Below are 13,495 nucleotides of genomic sequence, written 5' to 3' on the forward strand. Positions count from 1 at the left end.
CAGCACAGCTCTTGTTAACTTGCTTCCCGCCCACATTCTGAGATAATAACTCGCTACTTCAAAATACTGATGTGTGTGCCAGAGTCCCACCAGAGTAACTCCTACTGCTACACTGCAGCTGAAAGCAAACCTTTGCCCTCGCAGGGTGGTGCCCAGCAAAGAGCAGGGACCTGCAGTGTCTGGGGACTGGCAGCAGCAGCCAGCAGCTGGATTCCTGCACAAGAACACAATAATCCTGATGGTACCAAGTGACCTATCCAAAGCCAGCCCCTTGGGGATCCCACTGAGGTCTGTAGCTCTTGTCTGGCAAATAATATTATTGTCTCACACAGTAGCCTTGGAAGGATACTTTATTTTTCTAATATCCAGTCTAAACCTCTCCTGGAGCAACTTTTCTCTCATTCTGTCACTCATTACCGGGAGCAGAGGCTGAACCCCACCTAGCTCCTTTCAGGGAGCAATAAGGTTCCTCCTGAGCCTCCTTTTCTCCAGGCTAAGCCCCCCGGCTCCCTCAGCCCCTCCTCATCAGACTGGTGCTCCAGACCCTTCATGTCATGTCACACACAAAGAGCTGACCCCATTTATGCTCAACCTTAGGTCACCAATGAGTTTTCAAGAAAACAGGTTAATGCAGACCTTTGCAGCTTCTTTTTTTTTCAATGGTTGCCAATAACCAATTTACGGTCCATGATTAACCTTAAAGTAAAAATCTAGGCAATATGCTTGCAATAGCACAGACATTGTTCAGAAACTATTGCTGAACATCACAAATTAATTGGAAAATCATTTGCATCTTGTTTTACTTTTCAGCAAATTAAACCTTCTCTCCCCAAACCTGTTACTTGGGAACCACTCAGGGAAATCTGGAGGTGTCTTGCAATGTAAAGTGTATATAACAAAGTCAAAAAATATGAACGCCTCATCCTGATCCCCCCCCAAAGTTTTGTTACTTGCTAATATTTATAAAGGTTACTGGCATCAGTCTTTGCTCCTCTGATGAATCTAATCAGTCTGAGATCTTCCTGGATTGGGGTATTTCACCCAACTGGCTTGAGAAGAATCAGAATGATAAAGTTTACAAAGTGATTCAGGAAATACAATGCAATAAATCAATTCTCTAACTACTATTATGGGAAAAGAAAATATTTCATGTAGTAAGGCCGAATGAATGAATTCAGAATGGATTCAGAAATAAAGCTGATAAAAGAAATCTACAATACATTTCTTTATCATATAATTCCATTTGTAACAGCTTTTTGTCTTGATAAAAAATAAGATTTAATGCAGACTATTAAGTTGTCACCTGTAAGAGAAATACCAGTTTAGTCCTTTCTGCAATAGTGCCACAAATTTTGTTCTGATTATAAATATTTTGCTGCCTGTAAAGAGTTGTTCTGGAGCCACGTGGCTCCTTTTGAAACACATGTGAACCCTGACTATGTTTTAAATGAAATGAATCTACAGCATCCAACACAGTCTATCTAAAAGCAGGGATGCAAGAGCCTAGATGTCCTCTGTATTGACAGAAATGCTTGTTTATATAACAGAAGTGTCTTTTTATGACTAACTGTTGCCTTGGAAACCACTACTAAAAATGAAAGTTTTGTCTCCAAAGGCAAAACCCACATAGTACTCAATTATCCCAAAGTTTGCCTTATCTTTTCCTGATCAATCTGGAACACAAAGATTTGCGTCAAACGTTCCTGGCTTTTAATTCCTCCTTCCTATTCTAAAATGAAAGCTTGCTGTAAATATTTTGATTCCAGGTAACAAACAGGAATTAATATTTTATTTACTAAAAACCCTCTCATCAAAGACATATTTACATCCTTTGTCTCAATAGGCTGGAAGACAAAAAAACACCACATTCACACAATAATTGACCACTGCATCACAGATCTACAGGTCTATTTTTGGTTTACAGTGTATTGTAGATAATTTCCAAAGAAAACAACAAATTGTACCATTCAGTTTTTGACACCAGGACTAAGACAAAAAGGGGAAGACAAAAGAATCAGTTTCCTCTGAGCACTGACAGTGCTGTGCTGGGAGATGTGAGGCTAAAAATACCACTATTCAATATGCAGACCCACTCCATGGGTTTCTTGCAGTTACAGGTACTGTTATCAATAAAAATCTCTGTGGAGAGGAAACATGAATTCTAAAAGCACCAGAATCTTTGAGAGAAGAGAGGGTTTAACCTTCACATGTTGAAAACACGGTATGGAACTAAAGAGATGCTGTAAAATCCTCTGGTAATGCACATGGCCTGCTGTTGGGAAGATGTTCATGAGGGGTAAAAAGGTCAGAGCCAAAATGATGGGCAGTGAGAGCTCCAAGAGGATTTGGCACCCAATGTGAGCTTCTAATCCACGTTTCTGTTACCATGAAAGCCTTCCCTGAGTCCTCCACAGCCATTGTGACAAATCTTTCCTTCTTTGTGTCCCCACCCAACTTTGGTCAGAGCTGTGCTGAGTCCTTTTGAAAACTGGCAGGGCTTTTGACCTCCTGCTGAGTGTTCCTACAGAGAAATCTGCTGGACTTGCTGGAGGGGAACAAGACCCTGAGGATGGAGCCCATGGAAGGCAAGAGCATCCCAGAGAAAGCTGGCTATCCCCAGCTCATGCAGAGTGAGTGTAACACAGAACATGGAACATGCAGCTGTCAGTCTGCCCTCAGAACTCCCCAGGGACCAGAGGTGACAGAAAGAACTGGGCAGGCTCTGCCACAGTGACTGAAACAGTCAGTGTGTGTGAGGAGCCACTTGCAAGGACAGGAAAGCTGCAGTTGAAGGAATAAATGATTTGAAATGCTTTTCGTTTCCCTTATACCTGTCTCTGTCGCTTTGAATTCTTCCCATTTACAAATTTTTAGTTCATGTCATAATGGTACACACCATTTTCCCACCTAAGTTTCAATGCTTTTTCATCTTCTTTGGGGGGGTTCAGGGTTGAAACAGACTCACCTTGGAGGCCTGGCTGGCACAGGGATCTGCCACTGGCCATCAGCATCTGTGAAACCCCTCCTGTGGATGCTCTAGGTACCTGCTCAGCAGCATTTGGTAGTGCAGCACCTGGCTGCAGCCTTGGCAGGTTGGAGCAGTGGCTCTGAGCACTTCTGAGTTCTGCACCTACAACAGCCTCATGTTACACAGCTGGGTGTGTGAACTGACAGGAAAACAGGGAGCATTTCAACACAGCCTGTTCTATGTTTCAAGGAAGTCCTTCAGCACAGATAAGGAAGAAAGGAATATGTCTTGTTTTTTTCCACAACGTAGGACCTCCTAAAAGCAGCTCTAGCCATGATGAAGAGGCGAGGCACTAACTACTCTGTAAAACTAATTGTTCTGTGGCAGTATCCAGCAGAAAATTAGAGGATAAATAATAGCTGAAAGCCTCTGATTATAATTTGGTGTCTTTCCTGAGCCTCCCTGGGAGAGGAGGGGCTGCCTGGCCATTCCCAGTGCCTGTCCCCAGCTGAGCCCATGAGCCTGGGCTCAGAGCTGAGACTGTCACTGGACTCCTGTCACTGGGGCACTTGGTGCCAGCTCAGCTCCCCACATGGGCAATCAGTGAGGATCAGCCCTCATGTTAAGCTGCAGCAGTGTTTCTTTTCCCTTTCAAGCCTCATACAAGCAAAACAGGTTTTGAGAACCAAATGAAGGAAATCTCTGGTATAAAATAAAATCTGGGGTCTTTTTTTTCCCCAGCTTGCATATTAAAACCAATAGAAAACTTTGCAAACTGACTTGTTTTCCTCTAAGTCAGCTTGCAGTTCTGCATAGAACTTCTATGAAATGGAAGTTGCAGCAAAATTATCAGAGCACCTCTATTTAGGCCTAAATGAAAAGTAAATATCTATTCTACATATATAAATATATAAGATCTATAATCCCATTACAATATCTGCATTGAATTCAGTAGATGCACACCAATACTTCCTGCAGTACAGAGAAATTAGATGAGTTCCTTATTTTGGCCATACATCACTTTTAAAGTGAAACAGAAAAAAAAAAGGCTGAAATAAATTATTTAATGTTCATTTATCTTCTCTATTACAATTCTGTCACTGTGCCCTATCATGGGAATAAACAAATTCTGCACATTTTGTGAGAGTAGTAATGAGAAAGCGCTCTGCCTCCAAAACAGTTTTAGTTTAAATGATAGATATGAAAGTTACTAAAAAACCAGCTTGTAATTAGCTGTTGTGATAATAATTGGAACTGAAATGTAATTTGGTATCAGGAAAAAATGGTGTATTGGGACTTGTCATTTGAACAAACTTCTTCATGTTCAAAAATTTTTCACTTCACTGGAACCCCCTTACAGCACCACAAACCAAAAACCCCACCACAACTCCCCTCACCCAAATCCCATTTGCCATTGTAACAGTTTATTTTCATTACATAAGGAATTAAGTATTAATAAACTGAGACCAAAACCATGCAAGGAAGGTCCTACATGCTCTGCTAGAAAGTAAACTTCAGTGAAATAAAATTAAAATTCTAATTTATGAATGCAAGGCTTGACAGCATGCTTCCAACAGTGAAGCTGGTAAGATTCTCTCCTCTCCCATCTCTCTCTTTTACAAATATATCCTTATAAATGAACACAAATTGGCAGAAGAGGAAACAACATGGGAAAAGACCCTCCACAGCCAACAAAACCTCAAAGAAGAATGAGAAAGGTCTCCCACTTATACTTGCACATTTTCTTAAAACAAACTTTTGCCAAAATTTATTACACATCCCTTAGCCAAAAATCAAAACAACTTCCCTTAGCACTGCCAGTGTGTTTACTGAATCACATGGCTGAGAAGGGAACAAAGCCAATTCCAACTGCTCTTCCTATGGCACACACAAATCTGAAACTGGAATAAAAGATGCACCAGGCAATCAGCTGTTCAAATTAGATAAGAGAACTCACACTTGTGGTGTAGGCGGCTTCGGGGTCATCCTCCAGCACCCGTGACAAGCCAAAATCTGAGACTTTGCACATGAGGTTGCTGTTGACCAGGATGTTCCGCGCTGCCAGGTCCCGGTGCACGTAGCCCATGTCCGACAGGTACTTCATGCCAGAGGCAATCCCCCGCAGCATTCCAACCAGCTGGATCACTGTGAAGTGCCCATCGTGCTTCTGCAAGGCAAGAAACAACACAGCTAGTTCCCATTTATTTCATTCCAGTGATATCAACCACAGCTCTTATTTAAAATACTTCTGTCACCCATCCAGCAAAGCTGCCCACTTACAAGATTGTTTTTCCAAGGACTTAAGTTGCTTGGCAGTGTATCCCATCATATCTCTCATTGTGCAGCTTATCCCCCCTTCCTCCACATTTTCACACATTTCACAATCTTCCTACTGACAAGATTTAATTGCTTTCATACTTGGTTACCATGAAGATATTCCCCCAACAATATTTTTAGTACAAGAACAAGAAAGGACACAAGACTCTTCACTGATTATTCCATGGCCTCAGGAAACAAAGAAGCCTCTTTTTATTGTCTCAGCTTTGATTGTATGCATTGAGGTACTGCTGTTAATGTTAAGAATAATTCGAATATTGTTACCATATTACTGTTTGTAAACCCCTTACTTACCTTGTACCCCTGTCCCAGGTTTACTTACCTTGTACCCCTGTCCCAGGTTTACTTACCTTGTACCCCTGTCCCAGGTTTACTTACCTTGTACCCCTGTCCCAGGTTTACTTACCTTGTACCCCTGTCCCAGGTTTACTTACCTTGTACCCCTGTCCCAGGTTTACTTACCTTGTACCCCTGTCCCAAGTTGCTGTACCCTGTGTTTCTTGTTCCGTGTTCAGCCAGGCCCTGCCCCCTCTCCCAAGTTGCTGTACCCTGTGTTTCTTGTTCCGTGTTCAGCCAGGCCCTGCCCCCACTGCTCCTAGACTCCCACATGGCAACATTGTACCCCTGCCCCAAGTTGCTGTACATTGTTCAGTTGGGCCCTGAGGAGGAGGATGACATAAGGACTTTCATGTAAACGAGAGAGAGACCAGAGACTCATGGGACGCACCCAGACTGGAAAAAACCCCGAGACAACGAGCCACACAAAAGGGAAGGAATAAAACCAGTACCATCTAACAAGGAAGACCCAGAGGAGTCCCCTGACTTCCCTCCAGAGGCCGACATAACCACGAGGGGACTCGACTGGGATGACACCCTAGGCTACGAGGCCAAGAGAACGAGTCTTCCCGGGGACTCCCGTGAGGAAGGAAGGCCCAGCTCTGCCCTAGTGACAAAGCTGCACGGATCCTCCTCTTCTGCGGTGTCCAAGTGGGAGCAGTGGCGGTGTGCGCGACCCCTCGGGCCCCCACCCCAGAGCTGTCCTGTTTAATAAAGGCCTTTTTAAAAGGAGCTGGTCTCCTGGCCCGTTTATCACAGTTAACTCACTTTTATGGTATTTTTTGGAAAAGAGTTTGTTTGTTAAAAAAAAAAAAATCCCAAAATAACCTGTCAAAAGTTTGGGGCTTTAGTTCATACTGCTCGTGCACCTAACACCTACTTTCTGAACACTAGATTAAGAAGAAGATTTGGGGTGGAATTCAGGGGTCATGTAGCTTTGCAAAAATCTTCCTGGCTGATTAAGGTTAAGCTCAGACCCACGAATGCATTAAACTGCTCAACACCTTCTGAAATCTATTGGAGTTGAACATGTAAATAAGAGTTATGCCATTAAATGTACCTTCCCATCTGGGCAGCCTTGTTGGGCCTCAGTTTCTCCATCTGCAGCATCCAAGTTCACACTTCTTTATGTCCTGCATCAAACAGCTCCTGAATTATGGCAGTGGGGAGCTGCACAGGAATGTGATTGCAGGCTCTTTGCCTTATTCAGGCCTGCCCTATCTACCATTCACAGCAGACTGCTTGCAGGAGTATTTTTGTGACCTCAACTGGCAGACATTTAGCTTCTCATGGATTATTCAGTGACCCAGGATTTTTATGTTAGCAGGAACAGCCAAACAAAAACAACTCCTGCAAACAAGTTAACTTTTCATTTTCTCTTTCAACACTTTTAGCACTGGGTTAGAGACAAGTTCTGATCAGCATTCAGGACACTTCTATTGCTTAGCTCATGCATTTAAGCAAGATGATTTTTGCAGGGGAGAAGCTTACAGGAAGTTCAGCAAACGCATTAGATTCAGCAAAGCAACAGGCTGAACTATGTTTAGCTTTATCCCTGGTCAGTATTTCAGCATTCCCATAATGATTCAATGATTTGGGGCCTATATCCAGCTAGTCAGGATATGAACATTTAAAGACTATGACAAAAATCAGAAAGAAAATGGTAAAAGGAAGATACCAACACACCTTGTCAGCTAGACTACCTCACTGTCTTACTCTACTTCTCAGCAACACTTGTATTTAAGAGGCCAAGCACCACAGCCACCTCCCAAGAAAGCACATTTAATGAGGCTTCTTTGAAAACAGCTATTTACAACTGATTTAGAACAATTTCTTCCCCTTGAATGTGTCAGTGCCTTATGTCAGGACAATAAAGCTTTTCTGTCTCTAAAATCTCCACACCCAAGTGGAGGCAGCTCTGCCCAAGCCACACTCTGCTTGTCACCATCAAGGCCACCTATGAGCAGCTGGCTCTGAAGGGGACACTCAGGTGAGGACCAAGACACGACTTTAATGAGTCCCAAACCACCAGTCAGAGAGGTTTTAAATAAACTCATTCCATCCAGCAGTTAAGCAAAGACAGACAAAAGATTATATTCTTAACTACTTGAAGCTGCTTCCTGTAAAGGAGGGACAGGAATTCTGGCCAATATTTTTGTATTGAGGCCACATAGGATTTCTGGGTTTGCCTTTATTTACTAATTCTAATTGTTCAATTGATTAAAAAATTACGAAGCTGGCTGCCAACAGTTAATATTCTTCACACTTACCATGTACGGATTACATTTTTCAGCTATTCAGCTAAATTCAGTAGAATTAAGATTTGGAACAAAGTGCCAGCACCTGATTTATTGCAAAATGACCATTCAAGCCCTTCTCTACCCCCACAAAAAAGCACCAAAATTACCAACCCCTCAAACCTCTAGATTTTACCTCTTCCTAATCCGCCTTAACAGCTCAATTTTTTCAACAAACCTCAGAGTCATCTGTAGCACCTCCCTTAACCTTTTCTCGTCTTGGATTGCAAGCATTCATTCCTTCCTTTTTTAATTTCTGCTCTTTCAAATCTAGACCATGCTTGGCTGGTTTTTCATAAAACATAACCTTTTGTCTGCTCTTTCCAAGTCTCAATACTTGCCTTACCAGGACAGCTGTAATGCCTGAGTTTAAAACAATCTCATGCTTTTGCCATTCTCTCTGTCCTTCTTTCAAGTTTTTTTTTTGGGCTTCTGCCTCGACATAAGAATTTAAAGCTTCTTATCTTCACTATTAAAGAAATGACAGACCTGCTAATGTACCAGCTGCAATTTTATTCCACTCTCCTTCTCCCTCTGTATATTTCTCAGAATCTTCTACAGCATCTGTTCTGCTCTCTCTTTTCTCATGTTTGGTTTTATATTTTTTCACTGCCAGCCTTGCAGTTGGACCAACTACATTTTTACTGTCAGCAGAACAGTTTTTCTCAATCAAGTCTCTTTGTAATCATTTCTGCATCATTTTCCATGCCAGCTGTATCCCCTTACAATCTATAAATTGTTATTTTTCAATACATCAATTTTTTTTTTTTGATCTAAGCTGATCAGGATACGGACTGTGAGCTATATTTAACCTTTGGAAAGTTCAGCTAGGTTGATGAAATTTTAGCAGGTAGAATCTGGCCTCATATTTTCAGCATTTTTTTAGCCCCCAGGTACAATCCTTTGGCAACTTTCCACTCCCTTGTTTCATTCACTTGGCATACAGGGAAATAAAACACTTATCTGACTGATAGGATGGTTGTTACCCAGGGCTTTATTCTGATTCCTATAGCTTGGATTTGAAATATGTTTTTGATAGGATTCCCACTGGGCTGTTAAGGGTGTTAATCAATACTGGCAGCAATTCAGACCTCAGTGGACTCACCACATTTACCCTATCATTCCATTAAATTTTAATCAAGCCTTGATGGCTTTGCTAAATAAACTTTTCTCAACAGCTGGGTATAGAGGCAGTATCTGAGTAGTTGTTCTTGCATTTATGCAGCCTGTACAGATGCCCTGAACAATGATTTTTATTCAGCTACAGTTTACTTTTGAGAACCTTATGTAAGTGAAATATTCTCCTTGTGTTACAGACTTTTCATGAACACTAACACATAATGAGCTGCTGAAGAGGTTCAGTAACTCTAGAGGATGAAGGAGGATATCCAGAGTTTCTCTCATTGCCTTTTGCCCTCCAGTTTTCAGCTCCAGTGCCCAGTTCAGTGCTTTTCAACAAGCCCATGGAATTTTTGTTCTTCAGAAGGTTTTTTCCATTTCACTCCCCAGTAACCTTTTGGAGGCATGGCCATTGGATTTTTCTGTATTTCTTCTGGAGTTCCATTTATTCCAAAACCCACTTATTTATTTGCCAGGTGATTCAGAACACTTCTAGGCCTTTATCTTCTGTGCAGGTCTCAAAATTTTCCTGCAGATTATTTAGATCTCATTTTAGATGGATAACAGAACTAAAAATGGTGTGTTTGTGTCTAACTTAGATCATATTCACCACTGACAGTTCCTAATGGTCACTGGGTGAAAGATGCAGGTTTTGCTATGCATTTATTGTCACAGCTTTACTGTGCAAAGTAAATGGTAGAACTTTGTCAAGTTAAATCTCCCAAAATTCAAGTTGAAGCTTGGTATTTCTTGGAAGTGTAACTCATGCTTCAAACTAGCACGTGAATCACACTGACGTTTATATTTTTGCTACTAAATGGGGTCAGCTGATAACTTCTTCTTCATTCAACTGTTGACAGAGTTCCATGCAGTCTTGATTATTATTAATAGATTCCATTTAATTCAATTTAATATAATTACTTTAATTTATTTTGTATGCTAATGAGTGATCCTACTCAGAGTGCAGAACAGCCCTACCCCATACTTCTTCCCATCCAAATTCCATTCCCTCCACACAGGATGTAGCCAATGCAGCAGAAATTTCATGAAGACCGTATTTTTCTGGCTGCTCACCAGGATCTCATGTGAGAGAGTTTTAAAGCCTTCCTGAAGCTAAAGTTTACAAGATCAGCTGCTTCTCCCACAGCCACAAGGCCTGAGCCCTGCTACAAAAGGAAACCAGATCTGTTTGACGGACTTAGTTCTTGACAAATCCGTGTTGGCTCGCACTTATCTCACAGTTATCTTTAAGATGCTTACACTTGGTTTGATAATTTGTTTCAGAAATCTTACAGCAGTTGACATTAAGCTGATTGGCCTGTAATTTCTTGGCTTCTTTTTTCCTCTCTTTCAAAAGACATTCAAAATACCTTCACTTAAAAGACACTGGCTCTGTTCTGATCTTCTGATTTCTCATTCTCGACAAATTCACAAAGAGCACACTGAGAGAGTCCACATTACCTTTCAAATTCTTTTTGCCTTCAAATACAAGACAGTTTGTAAACAATTTCTTGCTGCTTGCTACTAAGAATATCTATGGTATTAAATGTCTAAGCAACAATATCTACATTATTAAAAATGCCCGGCATTTCTAAATGAACTTCTCACAGCAGCATTTACATGATCTTTACAGCATCATGTAAAAATGATGTTTTACACATCATTTAGGAGGATAAAACATTGCTTGAGAACAAATGCTGGCTCTGTAGCATCAGTGACAGATTCTCAGTGAAATCTTGGATCACTTAAATACGTGCTGCTTACAATTTCATTGTTAAGGGAATGCATTCTTTCAAATTCACTTTCTAATTGCACAATCTGATTTTGATTTAAAAAAAAAAATAAATTGGTATCAGCAGTTTCCAGGTTTCCAGTGCATGTTTGCTTTTTTACAGACTGATTTTTGAAAGCAAAATCCCACCTTTATCCTGCCAGGAAAGGAACATGCCTCTAATAAATTGAAGTGCACATGAATGCTGCATGGGAAAGCAAAAGAGGGAATATTAGTTATGAGCTCCAAAGATGCTGCTTCTCTGAATGCAGATAAATAATAGCAGGAACCATTAAACTTAGAAAAGGCCACCTGGATTCTCTTCTCCACAGCTTAGTCTGTCTAGTGAGGCCATGTTAGATGGATCTACAACACACATTTTACAACACTGTGCTGCAGAATCTGCTGCAAGTGTTCATTTTTGTCTTCTCTCCTTTTCCCCCAAACTTGCTAAATGTGTCTGCCTCAGCATCTAAACTGTAGCTGAAAAATGGATGAGTGTGATGGCAAAACTGCTCTGAGAATAACTTCATAACGATTACTCCAAGAAAGAGGAATATATCACAATATTTTCTCCATCTAGTAACACTTATCTTAGCCTCTGCTAGGCCAGCCTGGAGGGATTAAAACTTGAAGCTGAATTCCAGGGTTTCATTTGCTGTACAATCTGCTGCAGTTGGTGCTGTAAGGCAATTAAGTATATTTCTTATAGACCCTTTGAAAGAAAAAAAGTATGTGTGGCAGCCTTTTCACTTACTATGCTTGCCTGTATATAAATCTAACGTTTTTCCACAAGTATTTTAATTTTCTGAAGTGAATGGAAATACATCAACGCCAGCTTTTGGGTAGGAAGAGGAGAATTACAACAGCAAATAACAATAAAGAAAGCAAGGTGATGCAGCGATTACCCCAGGTAAATGCATCCCTCCCTTTTACAGCTCTGAGATTTGCAAAACTGGGGAAGACTGGAGCATCTTCCAAACCTAAATATCTCTGCCTATTCAGCACACCTTGGACACTGAGCTGGAACAAACCTCTGGTAGCCTGAAGCTGCAGAATAGTACTGAAAGAAGTTCAGTATATAAGAAGTTCAGTTTATTTTTCAGGTGATTTAATGTTGATTTCAGTTGATTTTGGTTGATTTAATGTGATTCTGTGTAGCCAAACACAGACCTCCTCCAAAAGGCAGCTTCCAGACCTGTTCTTTTCCTGTGTTTAAATCCTGATGCACGAGGAGGTGAGCACAGACCACAGCCAGCACAGAGCTCTCCAGGGATCATTCTTCCAAAGAAGCCACCTCACCTCCTAATCACCCTGTTCCTCTCAATGTGATGCTAAATCCAATTATTTTAGCCAAGAATGACCCCTTGGATGGAGCTGTGAAAACAAAATGGAGCAGATGAGATTTTAATCTGAACAGCCCCATCTGTGAATCTGTGGGCTGAGTGGGGGACAGTGTGTTGGGGTAAAAGATCCAGCCTCGGGAAAAGGACTTTTATAGGAATAATTGCAATCATCTCATAGACTTGGGTCCAACAGACATCTCCAACCCACAGCAGGGCAAACCACCAAACAGCTTGCTGAAAAGGCTTTCTTGGTTTTCAGCTGTTTTTCTCTAGCTTGTGGTTGTTATGCATCTCTCCCCGGTGTCTTTTTTTTGTTGTCTCTTGTGCAGCCTGCATCCACAAGCCCAATCAAACACATCTGATTGCAGCTACCCTGTTTAATCACTAACATCTTTCTATCAATACAGAGAGCTGCCCTTTCAACCCTTCTTGCCTTTATTGTTTGCCTCATATGCCTGCAGAATAAGTGATTGCTGAGATCTCCATGACACGGGCAGGTGACTAAAATGTAACAACAATGTGTCCCATCCAAAGTCTGTGTGAAGCTGCTAACAGGAAATTTTACCTGGGTCTCCTCAATTCCCAAGGGCTAGCCACTTTCTTTCCAAGCACAGACTTCCTCTGCCTGGAATCTGTTGGTGTAATACTGGAAGAGTCTTCTAGCCCCTGAGGAAGTACTTAGCTAGAAACCCACATCCTTTTTCAGAGAAATCTCTCCAAGTCTTACCAGAAATGAAGCCACAAGAACTTCATTTCTGGTCAGACAACTGCCTCATTAATGGAGAATTTCAGGTATATTTTTGTGGGGTGATTAACCTACATGTCTCAATCTTATACGATAAAAAACTCCCAAACAATACTACAAAAAACCAAGTTTCATCTTTTCTAAATGAGTTTTATATAATTGCAGAAATAATGCAGTATTTCTGAGGAAAATTCAGTGTCAAATGTATCCAGCAATTTAGGATGTCTGATGATGCACAATCACTGAAATTAATTACCATCATCTTACAAAATTGGTTCTAATTAGCTGATGCCTTCCCACTAGAGTATCTCTGAAGCAGTTTCGTATTGCAAGTCCGTGCCAATGTTTTTTACCCAAAACCTCAAAGTTAGCAGCCGGCATACAGGATACTCTGTGGGGTGGGGAAGACATAATTCAGCTGAGCTTGCTGTTAAATCCATACAAATAACAGAAAGTGGACACTGCTGTCTGTAAAGTGAGGAAGTGAAGGCTATTTAGATTTTAGAGGTGAGAGTTTAGAGGGTGGGGGGGAGGGTTCTGATTCAGGTGGCACAACCTGGATGAAAGCAAATATCC

At 41.2% G+C, this 13,495-nt stretch overlaps 1 protein-coding gene across 2 annotated transcripts in view; it reads right to left on the reverse strand.

The window, feature by feature from the left end:
• The window catches only part of EPHA6 (EPH receptor A6), a 372,812-nt gene that overhangs the window by 35,655 nt on the left and 323,662 nt on the right, over positions 1 to 13,495 (reverse strand). For both annotated transcript variants that reach the window (XM_058828207.1, XM_058828215.1), the window contains exon 14: positions 4,926 to 5,135. In XM_058828207.1, the coding sequence (XP_058684190.1) occupies positions 4,926 to 5,135 (210 nt within the window). The remainder of the gene's footprint in view (positions 1 to 4,925; positions 5,136 to 13,495) is intronic.

Source organism: Poecile atricapillus, chromosome 1, assembly GCF_030490865.1.
Source record: "Poecile atricapillus isolate bPoeAtr1 chromosome 1, bPoeAtr1.hap1, whole genome shotgun sequence".
In the NCBI taxonomy this organism is placed as follows: domain Eukaryota; kingdom Metazoa; phylum Chordata; class Aves; order Passeriformes; family Paridae; genus Poecile; species Poecile atricapillus.